Here is a 17,320-nt window from a genome sequence, read left to right on the forward strand (position 1 = left end):
CTCTGCACAAGGACACAAGAGCTACGCGAGTTACCTTCCTCATGAGGACTCCTATTCGAACTAGGATCCCTCTTGCTCGAGCCACCACCAAGCACTCCTGACCCTCACTGACCCTGGATGAAGTTCATCCCCAATTGAACCCAGCCCAAGCCCCTGAACCAATGCTGCGAGCTCTACTTCTGAACACAAGAGCCGCGCGCGTTTTCCTCCCTTTACAGCGAGCCATCACCGAACCAAGCCGCACCATCCTCTGTCCTGACCCTTGAACATCTTCCTTAGACCCTAATGGACCAACCCTGAACCTCCATGCCCTAGCTGCGAGCACCCTTGGCTGCTGCCGTCCTCCACGCGTGCATGGGAAGAGTCCTTGCACGCGTGGGATCTTCCCATACCGACTGCACAAGAGTCCTAGCCATGCTAGGAATATTCCTACCCTCTAACCATGACAAGTAAGTTACCCCTCTCGAGCCCAGGTCGAGCCACAAGCTCTCTTTCCCCTTAGCCGAGCCCTTGATCAACCAAACATGTAGGAAACCCTAGGTTCTACCCTCCAACATGCACATCCCCTTCCCAACCATGTCCAGCCCTCTTTTCCTCTTGATTTTGTTCATGTTCTAACCATATTTCATCTTATTTTGGCAGCGTACTTGTTGGGAATCAAAACACGATGGCATATACGTAAAAACGTTCAAAACTTTTGAAAATAATCGACAAAACGTTAAACCATCGAACGTAAATATTTTTCTTGCAAAAACAATTAAAACATGCATATTATGATTTGAATGATGCGTAAAAGAGTTTAGAAAACGTACATTTGCGTTTAAAACGCTCGAATACGCGATCGTCGGCGAGGAAAGACGAACGTGCGACGAGACTCCTAGTTTTTCTCCCTTCTAAATTTCGAATTCTAGTGTGTGCAAGTGTGTGTTTCGGATGATTTGTGTGTGAATTATGGGATGAAAAACACTTGGTTTACTTATTTATAATTTTCAATTAACATGTTAAAAGGCTTGAGTTTTGAGCTTGCAAGCTTAGGAGCGATTGAGCCTACTCAATTTAGTTAAATTGGACCCAATAACACTTATTTAATTAAATAATAAAAGTTATTTTTCAAAAATAATGCATTTGATATTTTAAAAGTCTCTTATTTGCCCAAAACCGACTTCCCGGGTAAAATTAAGCTCGTCTTGTAAAATAATTCGAACTCTAACATTTTTTAAAAAATCAAATCATTTTAAATCATATGAGAAGTCTTGAAAATATTTAGTGAAAAATATTTATTCTAGTCTTTGTTTTTCCCGGTCTCCTTTCTCATGCCTATTATCGAATATTCGGGTAAAATCCTTTAATTTCATGAAACATGCCCTATAATCATTTAATCATGCAATCATACATTTAATCATTTAATAAGCATCAAGTAAATATGTAAAATTAAGTAAATAAAACAATTAAGTAATTCAAGTAATTTTGCATACATGTGGTTTACGTAGATTGATTTTTCGGACGTTACACCTAAACTATAATTTAAATTTATAAATTTTTTGGATTGAAATTATTTTATTTTGTTATTATATGTCTAACATAAAAATATATCATTACAATTTTTTAATTATTAATTGAATATATGTCGATATATTTTAATTTGTGATAATATTTTTTTGTCCTGAATATTATTAATATAAATTTGGACATTTATATTTAATGATTTGTTAATTTTTAAATTTTTTATTGAATAAATATAAAATTATATATTTTTAACGGACGGGTTCGCGGGGAGGGGAGGGGCATATTTCGGATTGATTAGGTCTTTTGTGAGACGGTCTCACGAAACTTTATCCAACAAACATAAAACAAACGGTTAAACTTGATGGCTTAAGTTGTTGGAGTAGCACAAATTGATCCTTGATATTCTAATATGATTCTGATAAACGTGTGCTTTTTAAATGAGCAGCTAGAAATTCATATATCAAGTGTGCTCGATATCTTTGAAATATGCAGTCTCAAGAATAGTTGTGGTTGATAAAAAAAACTTTTCCTATATGAAATCTGAATATTTATAATCGAAAATATCGAACGATCGGATTTGCTTTTCAACTATCATCTGTATTATTTTCGACGGAATGGACGTGACACTTTAATATTATTAAATGCTCATTAATACTCTTTTGCTTTTGCGAAATTCTGTACAAAAATGTATCAATTCTACAAAATGTCATTTTTTTTAAAAAATCATCTATCTTGCTATGAATACGCCATTCTTATTTAAACATCTTTTACATAAGATTGTCTAATCACAGCACTGTGTCCGTCTGCTAACAGAGCAATCCATCGTCTCAAACCCTAAACCCCAAATCATGGAGAGTGCATTCGCGAGCGCTTCTTCGATCAGTGACCAGCGTCAAAAGATCGAGCAGTACAAGCACATTCTATCCACCGTCCTCTCCTCCAACGACGTCGGGCAGGCGAAAAAATTCATCGACCACAGTTAAGGGTCCTCAATTTTTATAGTTATTCATGTGTTCTATTAATTATTTAAAACGTTTTGTCTATATTTTCAGTGTTATCGGACGATGTTCCGCTTGTGGTGTCGAGGCAGCTGGTACAAACGTTTGCTCAGGAGCTGGGGAAATTGGAGCCGGAGTTCCAGAAGGAAATTTCCCATTATACGCTCAATCAAATTCAACCTCGTGTTGTTTCCTTCGAAGAGCAGGTTAGTTTTCCAGTTCACATATATATTTTTTTTGGCCTTTCAGTTTCAATTTGCTTTAGCCGAGACAGGACTATCGGCTGGGTTTTTTCCATCTTATCAATGACACGTTATAAAGTTGCTGTTGCTCCCAAGTGAAAGTTGTTATACGAGCTGCATATGTTTGGGCAACGTGTTAAAAGGAATGGGAACCGTGTTTAAGTGTGTTGCTTAGTGGCATTTAGCAGTGAAATCTTTATTTTATGAGCTTTTAGAGTTGGCACAAAAGCAAGTGATTGACATGGAGGTCAATAGATTCATTAGCTTGAAGTGTTGAATGCAGTGCTGATTTTGTGGTATGTGCTTATTTGAAAATTATAGTTGCTCTATTTAATAGACATAATTTATGTTTTAAATTTTAACCAATCTTTGTTGAACTTTACGTGGTGGCTGGAGTAATATTGGCCGTAGAAATTTCACGTAGCTGTTTACTGATTTGCACAATCACCCATGACATTTTGCGGCACGAGTTTGTATTCAAGATTCTTCATTTTATATCATCAGAACTCTGAAATTGCTGCATTTGTAGTGCTTCTTTCCCTGTTATAATGTATATTTTGACCATCATGATGTAAATCGTAACTGTTCATTCTTACCTCTGTTTTTACCATGTAATGCTTTCCAACTAACTTTGTTTGTGTGCTTACAATCATGAGTACAGGTGTTGATAATTAGAGAAAAACTGGCTGAGTTGTATGAATCCGAACAAGCATGGTCAAAAGCTGCGCAGATGCTCAGTGGCATTGATCTGGATTCTGGAATGAGGTCTCTAACAGACTTCCTTCTTCAGCTACCTTTGAAATTTCTTGAAATATACTGTGATTCTCTTGTCTGTGCAGGGTGATTGATGACACCTTTAGGCTTTCAAAATGTGTCCAAATTGCTCGTCTTTACCTTGAGGTACTTTTATCCTGGTGTTGAAGTCTAATTCTTTTAACTTTATATTGAAGTACCTGTTTCTGTAGACTCGTCATGCAAGTAATTATAGGTCTAGCGATTATGGCATTCCTTGTTAAAATTTGTCCAAAATCTTTAATTTCAGTTTATAGAAATCACATTGTGTTTTTGGGTGATAACATATGACTGAAACCTAAAATTGCATCCATTGAAAACTGATGGTGGCATTTCATTCATGATTATAATGGTATAGGGAGAGTTGAATGGGTGCTCTTGTCTCAAACTACGATCCCTGAATGCCTGTTAGCATTTTAATGCCATTATCATAAAATATCTTAACCAAGCAAGAGATGAGGTGGCAAAGAAACCAGACATTTATTCTCTGTATGCTAAGCTCTGCCATCTCTCCTTGAAGCCCTCCGTTTTCTTATCAGTCCTGTGCAGTTCCAAGTAGCTCAATGTGTAATATTGCACCTAGTGTTTCTGTTATAGTTCTCATTTTGCAAAATACCGACAAAAGTTTGTACCTAATTTCTTTTTCACGACCAAGTGGCTTTACCCTAGGTATTCCTTCTTTGTGAAGTGTAGAATACATGTATTAGATGCTTTATATATAAGGTGTAATTGTCTTTTAATTACATCTCTCGTGATCTTGTTTGTTCCCTTCAAAAGGATTTATTGGCAACTTATGTTTATTTCTGTGTGCTTGTATGGATTGTGAGCGGAGGTTGGTATTGCATTTTGTTTCAAGTATCAGCTTGTATACTTTTATTTATTACTTTATTATCTGAAACCCTGTACAATGTGTCTGTCTAAATGTAGCTGGAATCATGTTCTTTTTTTCATGTTTTTAGGATGATGATGCTGTTAATGCGGAAGCTTTTATTAACAAAGCTTCATTTTTGGTTAGCAACAGTCAGCATGAAGTGTTGAATTTACAGTACAAGGTTGGTATTTGACAGTGTTGAGCCGTGGTCTGAAATGTCAACATTACTCGCTACATATTCTTGTTCTACCAGGTTTGCTATGCTAGGATACTAGATTTGAAGAGGAAGTTCTTGGAAGCTGCCCTACGGTATTATGGCATCTCACAAATTGAGAAGCGGCAAATTGGAGACGAGTAAGCATGACGAGATAGACGTCTTTGAGTGAATTATATTATTTTCCATTAAAAAAATAGGGATTTATCTCTTTTTCTTCCAATTAAATTCCTGGGAATAATTGGATTGCTGGTATGTGTTGGCTTATGGAATCACTGGCACGTTACAGAGAGATCGATGAAGACGCTCTGGAGCTAGCTCTAGCTGCTGCTGTGACTTGCACAATTTTGGCTGCTGCAGGTCCTCAACGTTCTCGTGTTCTTGCCACCTTGTACAAGGTATAAGAAATTGTTTGTCTATTGAGCCAGGTGTTTGTCTATGTTTGTGGATAAACCTTCTGGTTTACGACACCAGTCAAAATTAAATTATTTTTCTCTGAAGGACTGCATTGTTGGCTTTCCGCACACTACTCTCTTAGTGGCGAAGGGAACTACAAAATTGACTATTTTTGTGGCACTTGTGCTACCTGTTTTTTGGAATAAAATGTAATTATCGAACGCGGTCATGTTTAGTATATAGTTTTTTCTATGGTTTTAATTGATGTTATCTTCTATCCATGAATAATTTTTTCCTTCACTGGGACGATAAGACTGGTGAAACGTTACTGTAGATCGCCAACAGATTATGTGGCATGAAATGTAAATGTATAATATTTCATGAATAGTGCTAGAAAAGAATTTGTTGAAAATGAAGAATCCTTGAACTTATTAGGAACCTACTCTTTTTAAGTAACAATTTTTTCCATTTGGCACTACCGCCTTATGGATGAGATTACCTTGTTCTCTGAAACTGATTGTACTGGCAAATTTATTTTGAAGGTAGGTTACTTTTCTCTTAAGTTTGAGTGTTTATTTTTCCATGTCTTTCACCAGGATGAACGTTGCTCTAAGCTTAAGATTTACCCAATCTTGCAGAAGGTGATCTGTTCTTGCTTGATAACTTAACTACAATTCCTGTCAAACCTCTTCTTCTAAGTCTTAAATCTCAATGTCACCCATGCTGCTTGTCATCAGTTCCCACATATACATAAACATACTTTTATGCCTGCTAATTGATAAAGTTTGGCATGGAACTTCCCAGGTTTATCTAGAGAGAATTTTGAGAAAACCAGAAATAGATGCCTTTGCTGAAGAATTGAAACCACATCAGGCTAGAATTTTATATATGCTTGTGACATTTCATTTTCCAACTGTTGGTTCGTTATAATCTCTTCAATAATTTTTCTTTGGAGTTCCTACTGACAGAAAGCACTTTTACCCGACAATTTTACGGTTCTCGATCGTGCAATGATTGAGCACAATCTCTTGAGTGCTAGCAAACTTTACACAAATATAAGGTGGGTGGAAGGTTAGCAACCTTTGGATTTTTTCACTTTAGTGGTGAACAATCAACTCATTCATGATGATGGGCTGTCCTGGATGTTATATCTGATTTAATTTTAACAATGTTCGTGTACAGCTTTGATGAGTTGGGCACATTGCTGGGTATTGCTCCTCTGAAGGTTCTGTTCCATCTTAATTGCTGCTTCATGGGCGTATATAATGATTGACAAACGAAGTAAAAAAATGCGTTTATTTCTCAATGTTTTGTTGGTAAATTTAATTTGAAGGAAAACGTGCCATATAATTTAATGGATGATAATGTTCTGGCTTGACCTGGACTCTTTGAACAACATTTAGTACTCTTGTGAACCTTATTGCTCTTACACTAGAGAGACACGGGTTTCTGTAGTGCATGTACCATTACAGAACCTATCCATACAAATACTCACAAAAACATTGTATTCTCACAGGCTGAGAAAATAGCTTCTAGAATGATATGTGAAGATAGAATGAGGGGATCTATTGACCAGGTAAATCTTGCCTTTTTACTAGAATGTAACAATTTGAGCTACCCCCTTGATCCGTGGGTTAGATTGTTATTTTGTTCCGAAGTTTTGAAACTTTTGCTATCAGCTTGTCGTCGACTCTTATCATACTTTGCTTTGTTACGAGCAATTTCATTGGAATTCAACAGCTGCCTAATAATTCTTCGTCAGGTTGAAGCTGTCATTCATTTTGAAGATGACACTGAAGAACTGCGACAATGGGATCAACAGGTACACACAATATCACTGCTGAGTAGGAATACTTGATTATCTATTTTCATTTCCGCTAATGTCAATTTGCAAGTCCTGGTGGCCGTCTCCTAACTCTGGCATCATGTTCAATAACAAAAATATGGCAGTATAGATGCAAAATGGTTCAATTTGAAATAAAATATGGCAGTATTGATGCAAAATGGTTCAATTTGAAATATGATATTGGCTTGCACATATCACTAAATAGCATTAAATATTTTCATGCCCTGTTGATTATATTTATTATGCTGATTGTGCTGACTATGGAGGTTTCTTATTGGCAGATTGTAGGGTTGTGCCAAGCTCTGAACGATATTCTTGATAGCATGGCAAAGAAGGGTTTGCCGATTCCTGTCTAGTTTTATATTTTTTTTGGTCTAATTTTGTGTGATATTATATACTATTGGATGAAGTTAAACCTTTCATTGATTTAGGCGTGCCCAGATCAAGGTTTTAATTGTAAAGCTATTTTTTTTGCCCACTCCAGATTTCCTATTCCAAATTATGTTTTATTTCATGTTATATATGTGTGTGTGTGTGTGTGTGTGTGTGTATTATAAATAAAATATATAGTTAGCTTAATAATAATAGACGTGTGGTTTTCACTGAAGTGTAACAGAACCAAAATACGATTGTTGAACAAAAGTTTGGTACTGTGGGCTCCTGTTGGAATCGGGATTGTTCATTGAAAATTTCCCCATTCACATATACAAACTCAAGGAAAAGCTTCAATTGATAGGAAAATTGTCAAAAGTCAGGAGTATCTTCCAAAAAACTTGCTGATGTTGAGTATCCATTGATTGACTTTCACATTTGCCAAGTGATTCGATCTTTGATGATCGTCTGGATGTAGATGTGGGATGGCTTGGGGAGCTTGGGAATGAAATGTCGCATGATTTAGAGTTGACAGGGAGAACATGGATGTGACATATGTTGTAGATTTAATAAAAAATAAATCTATAAATCATGTAATCGAATTTATATATTATAATATGATATGAATTCATGTCGAATTATCAGAAAATATAAATAACAATAAACGCATACCATAATTAATTTATTGATACAACGTTGTAGTTATGGATTTTACAAGACAACAGAAAATTGACCACTTTATTCTTGTTTCAGATGAGAGAGATCTAAAATATGTTTACATTATACATCCTGTGTTATTTTCTGTATCTCGAGGATCATAATTTTATATAACCTCAGCATTCTTCGACTTATCATAAAAAAATTAATTGAGCCGAGTTTTTACACATCACCATACCAATTTATTTAATACTTTAGAAACCCATAATTAATTAGATCACCTTATTGAGTCTTTTATTAAATAGCTTCTTCATGTATAATTAATTTATTAAATTATAGGAGCCCACAAAATAGTTCCAACAATCCCCGCTTGGGTCACATAAGTTATACAAATATTGTACATACAAAAATTGGATTGGACCCTTGCCATCTGAACCAAAATATTCGTTAACAGTATGGTCTATCAATTATACCAATATTGAACCAAAACGGTCATCACTGCATTTCAAATCACTAGACCCATCAATGATCACAATATCAGTATAATCAATAACATAGATCGAGTATATATGTGTAGCATGAAAATATATAAATGTGATCCAACAATAAAACTTGCATTTCCAGCTGGTCCTCCTAATGACTCAAAGAGTCCAATAATAAACTTTAAACCAGATGCTAAACTGAATTGAAAGTCATCACTTTATTTTAGAGTTCAAATAAATATTATTATGTACAGAAACTTAAATAATTTCAAATGAGTAAATGCTCAAGCCGACTACAAACTCACACTTTATAGAAATAGCATCTATATGGACATCAATGTGTTTCACATGCCTATAAACATCTTGGGTGGCCAACCCATAACAAATGCATCCACAATTATAGAGTTTGCGATAACATGCTCAATTGACATATAACCACTCTGAAATATCTTTTTCAACTAGAAATTCCATGTCAATATATTTTTACTTTGACAAGTTCAATTGTTCTTTAAATATAATATAAGAGCTTTATTATCACAATTGACCATCAAAGGTTTCTTAGACCAGTGATCATTGTCGGAGATAAAACTCCGCAACTTTATTGACTTTTCAATTTACTCACTCCCACCAAAATCAACATACAAAATTAATTTGCATTTAATTTCATAATTACATGCATGCATATTATCAATGAGCTTATCAATCAAAGAACCAATACAAATCATATTTGAATTTCGAAAAAACTGAAAAATTTCATTATCACATGGATAAAGAACACTTGATTTCTAAACATGAAACTAAAATCAAATTTAATCTAAAAAATAGTGCAATAAAATTGTTTTCAAAATTCAAATACTAGAAAATAAAAAACCAGTTTCTAAATAAAGTTTTAAAACACCACCAATCTTATTATTATTTTCCATATGATGTATTTTTCACAATCAGATAGCAATTGGATACTTAGACAACCTTTTATTTGCACGCGAAAATGGCATATTTGAGACAATCATTCTCCACATGCCCTTCAGTTTTTTTGCAAAAGAAACAAGTTATCAGTTTATCTTGTTTGTGTTGCTCCATATGCTGTGAAGTCCCAGAGTTTCTTTCCTTATTAATCTATTTTCTTTTCTTATTGATGCAATTACCTTGATAGTTAGATGCCAAGTGATCACTTTCAATCACATCTTGCTTCAATCTCTCCCCTTCCTGAACGCAATGTGAAATAAGCTAATTCAAAATCCACTTTTTCTTATGGGTATTATAACTTATTTCGAATTGATTAAATTTCCTAGACAGATATATCAAGACTAAGTGCACGAGTATGTCTTTTGACAATTCCAACTTGAATGCTTTTAGTCGATTCACAATATTCGACATTTTCGTTATGTACTCTTTTATGTTCCCTTTCTCGTTGTACTTGATACAAGTTTAGTCAGAATAGTACTTGTCTCTTGTCTCGACCTTTTTGTTTGACGTGAAACGATATGCTATTTGAGTAAGAAACATTTTGACATTTTTTTCCAGAAATTGCACCCATTATTGTATCTGGAATGAAGTGTTTTATAATCATCAAACTCGTACGATTTGATCATTCCCACTTTTCTACATAACACTTTTGATCAGGAGTGATTGCACTGGTCAAAGGTGCAGATCGATATTCCCTTAGTGCATAGTCCAAATCCATGGAGCGAGCACTATCATAACATTCTCTTTCTATTTCTTGAAGTTTGAAACATTAAAATGCTGTTCAAATTATATAGAAGATGTTATAACAAAATAGAACAAAAAATATCACAATAAACTATAGTCCATTCATATCTTTAAATTAAATAGATCACGAAAAATATACGCATGCAAGTGGTGGGCCCATAAAAATTACGTAGAACAACATTGATATTTATTCTTTGAATATAAATAAAAATTTGTTAGTGACACACTTAAATATAATGGTTATTATATACTGATAATAAATCCGGTCAACAGTACGCTTTTCTTTTTATCAACAATTGCATGCATGGATAAATCCAAAATTATCACATATTAAATAACACATATTGTGTTCAATTTTGACCAGAAAATGACATTTCTTTAAGCCGATCATTTTTTTGCATAAATTTAACACAATTTAATATTATATAATGTGTTTACAATCTGACAAGAAAATAATATTTTTTGGATCGATTATTTTCCATATTGTTTTAAATGTTTTAAGACCATATAATTATGTGCTTATAATCTGAAAATAACTTTTATTTTAGCCAGGTATTTTATGCATAGACATAAACGCACTTTTCGTAACTTATTATGTCTGCAATATGACCAAAAAGTAGTCTTCTTTTATGCTGGCTATTTTTCGCGTAGATATCACATTTTAAGAAAATATATTATACCTAAAATCTGGTGAGAAAATAATCTTTCTTTAGGCCGATTATTTTCCGTATAGATCAAGATGTACTTTAAAATGATATATTGTGATTGCAATTTGACCAAAAAATAGTATTCTTTTGGGCCGACTATTTTTCGCATAAATTGAAATATTTTTTTTTGAAATCTAACAATATCCACATGTATCAAAAAATCACTTTAATGATATGTAATTTAAATTTAACCAAATTTGAGTTATAAGATATTCATTTACCTCAAAGTTTTACAAGAAAATTTAGTTTACTTTAATTAGACCAAATAAAATATATAGAATGAATATGTAAGAAATAACATATTTCTACCTTATAATTATTCATTCATAAATATTTTATCGAAATAAAAACCGATAAATAATGAATAAATCCATATTAATTTATTTCATGCATTTTCAAATCGTCAAATTTAATTTCGCAAATAAAAATTGAGGAAATCAAAATTTAATAAAATGTCAAAATTTTGAATTTCAAAATCTAGTTCAAAATTTGACAATAAAAAACATGCCCTTATATCCAACCAAAAATCCCCAAATCAAAATCAAACCCTAACCCTAGGTTCGAGAAGAAAACCGTCGCTACCTCCTTCATCCAACGAACACAGACGCCGATGATCTCAGCCCATACGTCACCAGCCATGGATGACCACATATGTACCTTCTCTGGCTTGGACAGAAATCACATTTTGTTTTGTTTTTTTTATGGTCACCGATTCATAGCCAAACTCCGGCCAAATCCAATTGTTCCAAAAGTTTTTACTGCCAATTGACAGAGGGTTATGGAGATCCAAAAGATGGGCAATATTTCACCTGAACAGCCGCCACCTGAAAGTGGTCGGAGAATGTCCGATTTGACCTGAAACCGGTAGCCCTAACCCAGATTTGAAAAAATCTAATTTCCAGTTTTTTTATTTTAGAAAATAAATATGAATTTTGGGTATAAAATTCGAAAATACTAGATCCAAAGAGCATGAATTTATTTAAAACCAAATTTAGAAAACTTAAAAATCAGATTTGAATCCAAAAATTTTATAAATTGGAAAATCACAAATGATTATAAAACATAGTTTTCTGTTTCAATCAATTAATTTAAAAATTTATCATAATTCAACACAAATGTTCTGATACCACTTGTTGAAGATTTAATAAAAAAATAATTCTATAAATCATGTGATTGAATCCATATATCACAACAGATCTTGAATTCATGTCGAATTATCCTAAAATATAAATAACAGTAAACGCGTAGCAGAATCCATTGATTGATATAGCGTCATAGTTATGGATCTTCCGAGGCAACAGAGAATCAACCACCTTATTCTTGCTTCATATGGGAGAATGAGAGAGATATATAATACATGCACCGTATATATTATGTGTTATTTTGTGCCTCAAGGACCATAAATTTATATAACCTTAGCAGTGTTCGATCCATCATAGAAGACTTAATTGGAGCTTAAACATAAGGTAAACCATACCAATTGATTTAATATTTGGAAACCCATAATTAATTAGATCACCTTATTAGATTATTTATAAGATAACTTGTCTATATACAATTAATTAAATTATGTGAGCCCATAAAATAGTTCCAACAACAGCAGAAAAAGGGTTTCTAACCAATGAAATTGGGTTTTTGGGACGACAAATTTGGAAGTGATCAAGAAAATAGAGCGGATGTTTATGACCTTTTCCCTTACTTGAATGCTAGTCGCCCTGCTATAATGTTCAATGTATGTTTATGTGCTATGTATCAAGCTAATTCTAAGATCACTCATCTAAAGGTTGTCAAACGAATTTTGAAATATATGCAGGGACTGTTGATCTAGGTTTGTGGTACACCAAAGAAACAAATACCAATTTAGTGGGATTTAGTGACGGTGACTGGGCTAGTGACCTAGATGGTAGGAAGAGCCCAACTGGTAGGTGTTTTTATTTAGAAAGTAATCTGGTGTCATGGTACAGTAGAAAACAAAACTGGATCTCTTTGTGTACTGCTGAATTTGAATATGTGACAGCTGGTAGTTGTTGTTCACAACTTGTGTGGATGAATCAAGTTGAGGATTATGATTTTCATAGTTAGACCTTGATTTTTTATTGTGAGAACTCAAGTGCTATTGATATTTCAAAAAACCCAGTACAATACTCTCAAACAACACACATTGACATTAGACATCATTTTATTCGAGATTTGATTGAGAAGTGTATAATTCAAATGAAATTTGTTGGAATTGAGAGCCAACTGATGATATTTCCACAAAATCTTTGGATTTTGAGAGATTCTTCAACCTTCAGAAGTTTCTCAGCTTGTGTGCATAATGATCACTCCCGCTTGTTGCCGTGATTGTTGCAACACCTGTGACAACACCTTACATGCATGTACTTTTATAGGATGTTATATATATTGCATATATCATTCATCCACTTTTGTGTAAAGTCTGTATAATGATAACTATTTCCTGGTGTGCTCTCAGTTGTTGTTTACACTCCCAATCAAGAACTGGAGTGTGATTTATGCTCAATCTAAGTCATCAAGTAGTTGAGGATGTTTGTGTATTCCATGATCTTGTCCAATATGAAAAAGTGTCTTGGAAAATTTGAGAAGAAAGGAGAAAAACAGAAAAGATGAGAAAATAGAACCAAAAAATTTAAGAAGAAAATGGAAAAAAACTAATGAGAAGAGTCCAATGAAGATCGTTTTTCTAGTGTGAGAGCTACCACTTCTAAGTAAAAATATAAATGGAAAAAACTGCATAGAAGAGTCCAATTGAAGACCAATCTTCCCAATCTACAATTTCTAAATAAAAAAAGTTCATGAAAGTTTGACTCAAAATCAGGAGTGCTGCAAGGATGTGTTCCCAACATCAAGTACATACATACTACAATTTGATCACTGCTTTACACTTCCTTGTTATATCATACTTGCGGCATAATTAGAACATGCATTCTGATTGTTATGTTATTTTATCTTGCTCATTAGTGGAATATTAGCTTTTAACTTATAACATTTGAAGAAAACCTTAATCTTCTTGATTTTTATTTTTTTTATTTTTAATGGTAATTAGGTTAAATCGACGTGACATTAAACCTGAATGTTTTCTTGAATTAAAATATTGCACATATACATATTTGTTTTACTTCGGATGAGAGAGTAAATTTTTATTGGGGAATTGTGTTTGTTTCGGGAGAAAGTTACCGTTGGATATTATAGCTTTTAAATGATTACCATAATGGATATTATAGCTTTAAATGATTACCATAACTGAACAAACTTACTACGGCTGATTAACTCATCTATCGACTCATACTCCTTTTATCCTCATTATTCATCTGCGCTAGTTCTTGTTATGATTCTTGCAATTTCATTATCTAATTCGATCACAATGCTATTTTCATCTATAATCACTTATCTTTTATCTCAAATGGTAGGAAGTAGGTATGATCCCCTTGATATCCGCAGTGAGATGACAGAAAGTTTGGGTGTTCCACCTAGTGTGACAACACCACCCACAGAAATACCTACTGTTGAAAACCTCCAATTGGTTGCTGTCGAAGATGATCCTATTCAAACTGAAACCATTGCCCCTGGAGAAACGAGAAATGCAATTGATGTTGAAAACCCACCAGATTACGAGGCGTTGTGTAGAGTTTTTCCTCCTTGTCCAAATCTAAGAAGATCAAAGAGACAAGCAGGGTATGACGCTAAATTTGTCCCATCCAAGAAATTTAAAGGGTCTTCCTCCTTCGCAAACCTTTTGGACCATGATTTCTCCTCTAGAGATGACTCGAATGATGAGGATTTTGAGTTGGTCCCAACACCAAAACCTGTTGTGTTGCTGTGAAGAATACAACATCTTCTGCTACTAATGCTCAATCATCTTATGAAGACGAATCACATAATGTTCCAGGTCCTAGTAATGTCGTTCGTTCTATTGAAGATGAACAATAATTGGCCGAGTTTTTTGCACGCTTAAAAGAAACTGCAAATGATAGCACCTCTGATGATGAAGATCCCGATGAAGAGATGTTACAAGAATTTGATAACAATTGCCCTGACCCTTCTGACCAATCCTCTTTTGAATCTGTGATTTTGAGTACGAGCAACAAACTGATGATGATTTGTTAGAAGATAGTGATGGTGAAAAAAGTGAGTCTATTGATGATGTCGCCGATGCTGCTGCTGATGTTGAGGCTGACGTGGTCAACACCAAAGACAACATTGACTCTGTAAACTATGATGTGAGCAAGTGCTTCTCCATAAAGTTCTACTCTGAAACTTCTTTATTTTTGTGGCCACTGTACATCAATAGGTAATTTTTTGATGAAACAAATATTGATGTGGAGGCCTATGAACAATAGAATCTGACTGTTTTCTTCAAAGATCAAGGAATATTTGCTACTATGAGCTCCGTGACTCCCTATGTCAGAACACCTATTCTGGAATTTTACTGCAATCTCATATCCATTGTTGGAGATGAAAGATCAGTGAAGTTGGGTAGGGTGTTTGTCCGTGACATGATTTTCTATATTAATCCCGCGTTGATAAATGCTTTCTATAACACCCTTGTTGGAGAAGAAGAGGACATTGCACCTGAGTTCAATGTCATTGCTGATGTTCTCACCGGAGGACTAATCAAGGTGCATTACAAAAAAAATGATTTTCCGCAGCACGTCATCAACAACGTGCTGCAAATATTACTTTTAACGGCGTGCACCCATATGTGCGCTGTTAATATTGTTGAACTTGACAGAAATAACGGCGTGCATTAAAAGCACGCTGCAGATAGTAATATTCGCAGCATGCATTTATGTGTGCTGTTAATAAATTATATAAACGACAGCATGCAGTTATATGTGAGCTGTTAATAACCTATGCAATTTTCGCAGCGCACAATAAAGGCACACCATTAATAGTATTATTAACAGCGTGCATGTTTATGTGCGCTGTTAAAAGTAATATTTTTTTTAAAAAATTCGTGTCTAGACATTAACGGCGTACATTAATCGCACGCCGTCAATATTATTATTCACGACATATATATTAGCACGCTACGGAAAATGGGGTGCAATTTTTAAGTTAGCAACGATTTTGGTCAAACTGTCGCCGATTTGAAATCAGCGACGGTTTTTTTAGCGACAGTTTATTAAATCGACGACTGTTTAATTAAAACACCGTCGCTATTAGCGACAGTTCTTTATAAACCATCGCTAATAGCCGTACTAACTTCTGTCACTAATTTTCAATCAGTGACGGTTCAATAAAAAAACATCGTCAATAAATACAACTGTCGCTATTAGCGACGGTTTATTTTAACACCGTCGCTAATAGTGGAAAATTTTCTATAAATATCCGATTTTCTTTCCATTTTCCTCCACACCACTTCACAACACTAAAAATTTTTCTCTCTTATACGATTTTACTTTCGATTTATGGTACATTTTTTTGTTTCAATTTTTGATTAATTTTTTAAGTGTTAGTTAAAATTATGAGTATTGTTATCATCGTCATATTGTATTGTAGTTTTTTTAAAATTTATTAAATTATAAAAGTAATTTTTTTATTTTAACGAAAAGCTTAGCGACGGTTTTTGAACTTTAGCGATTTGTAGCCTAAATTTAAATATCGTCGCTAAATTAACGACGGATTTTAAATTGTCGCTAAATTAGCGACGGCTGCGACGGTTTTTTACCCTCGCCGATTAGCAACGGTTTTTGAAAACCGTCGCCTGCTAATTTTAGATGTTCTATGAATATTAACAACGTACATTGCACGCTGCGTATTATTGTATTAACGGCGTACATATGCACGCCGCGGATAATAGTATTAACAGCGTGCACATGTGCGCCGCGGATAATCTTGAACTTTCAATAGCTTGCAGTTGTGAAGCGTGCAATGTGCGCCACGAAAATAGAATTGGCGCGCTGCGAAAAATCATTTTTGTTCTAGTGGTGTTTCCCGATCATCCCAAAAGGACGTCATCTGCAAATTTGACTTCATTCTATTCTGTTTTGCAGAAGACCAAAATCAGAAATTTGACTCCCTCCACCAACATTACAGTGGTTACTAAACCATATGCCATAGTTCTCTACATGATTGGTACGGGAAGTACCACTTTCAATTTTGCCCGGATGGTATTAAACACAGTCATGCAATTTGCAGATGGAGGATTCAAATCCACCATGCTCCATTTCCCTCCTTGATTTATGGGATTTTGGAGTCCCAATGATTTGTGAAGGATGTAGATGAAGAACTTTCTGATGTGGGTGATCAACTGAAGATATCACTTGCATTTTTCAAAGGAAACGGGAAAATAGATCTTCCACGGTCTACCTCTGATGTTGCCCAGGATGTTGGAAACATGGGTGATTAATCATCTGGAACCAAACTAGTTGAAGCTAAATATTCTTCTAGGGAAAAACCTTATGAGTATGTTGTGCTACCTACCTCCCATATTCAAGCCCGAATATGTTAAGCATTGGCTTGATAACTAAATTAATCTTATGCAAGGTTCTATATAAGTTCAAAAG

At 34.3% G+C, this 17,320-nt stretch overlaps 1 protein-coding gene across 1 annotated transcript; it reads left to right on the top strand.

Moving 5' to 3' along the window:
- Positions 1-2,278: 2,278 nt before the first annotated feature.
- Positions 2,279-7,389, top strand: LOC142547240 (COP9 signalosome complex subunit 4). The gene is made up of 14 exons (XM_075655413.1): positions 2,279-2,484; positions 2,559-2,710; positions 3,408-3,511; positions 3,586-3,646; positions 4,498-4,590; positions 4,663-4,763; positions 4,913-5,021; positions 5,616-5,660; positions 5,824-5,892; positions 5,988-6,079; positions 6,202-6,244; positions 6,536-6,595; positions 6,782-6,841; positions 7,147-7,389. The coding sequence occupies exons 1-14, from the start codon at positions 2,355-2,357 to the stop codon at positions 7,219-7,221; spliced, it is 1,194 nt and encodes a 397-aa protein (XP_075511528.1). The 5' UTR covers positions 2,279-2,354; the 3' UTR covers positions 7,222-7,389.
- The last annotated feature ends 9,931 nt before the right edge of the window (positions 7,390-17,320 follow it).

Source organism: Primulina tabacum, chromosome 5 (genome assembly GCF_025594145.1).
Source record: "Primulina tabacum isolate GXHZ01 chromosome 5, ASM2559414v2, whole genome shotgun sequence".
NCBI lineage: Eukaryota > Viridiplantae > Streptophyta > Magnoliopsida > Lamiales > Gesneriaceae > Primulina > Primulina tabacum.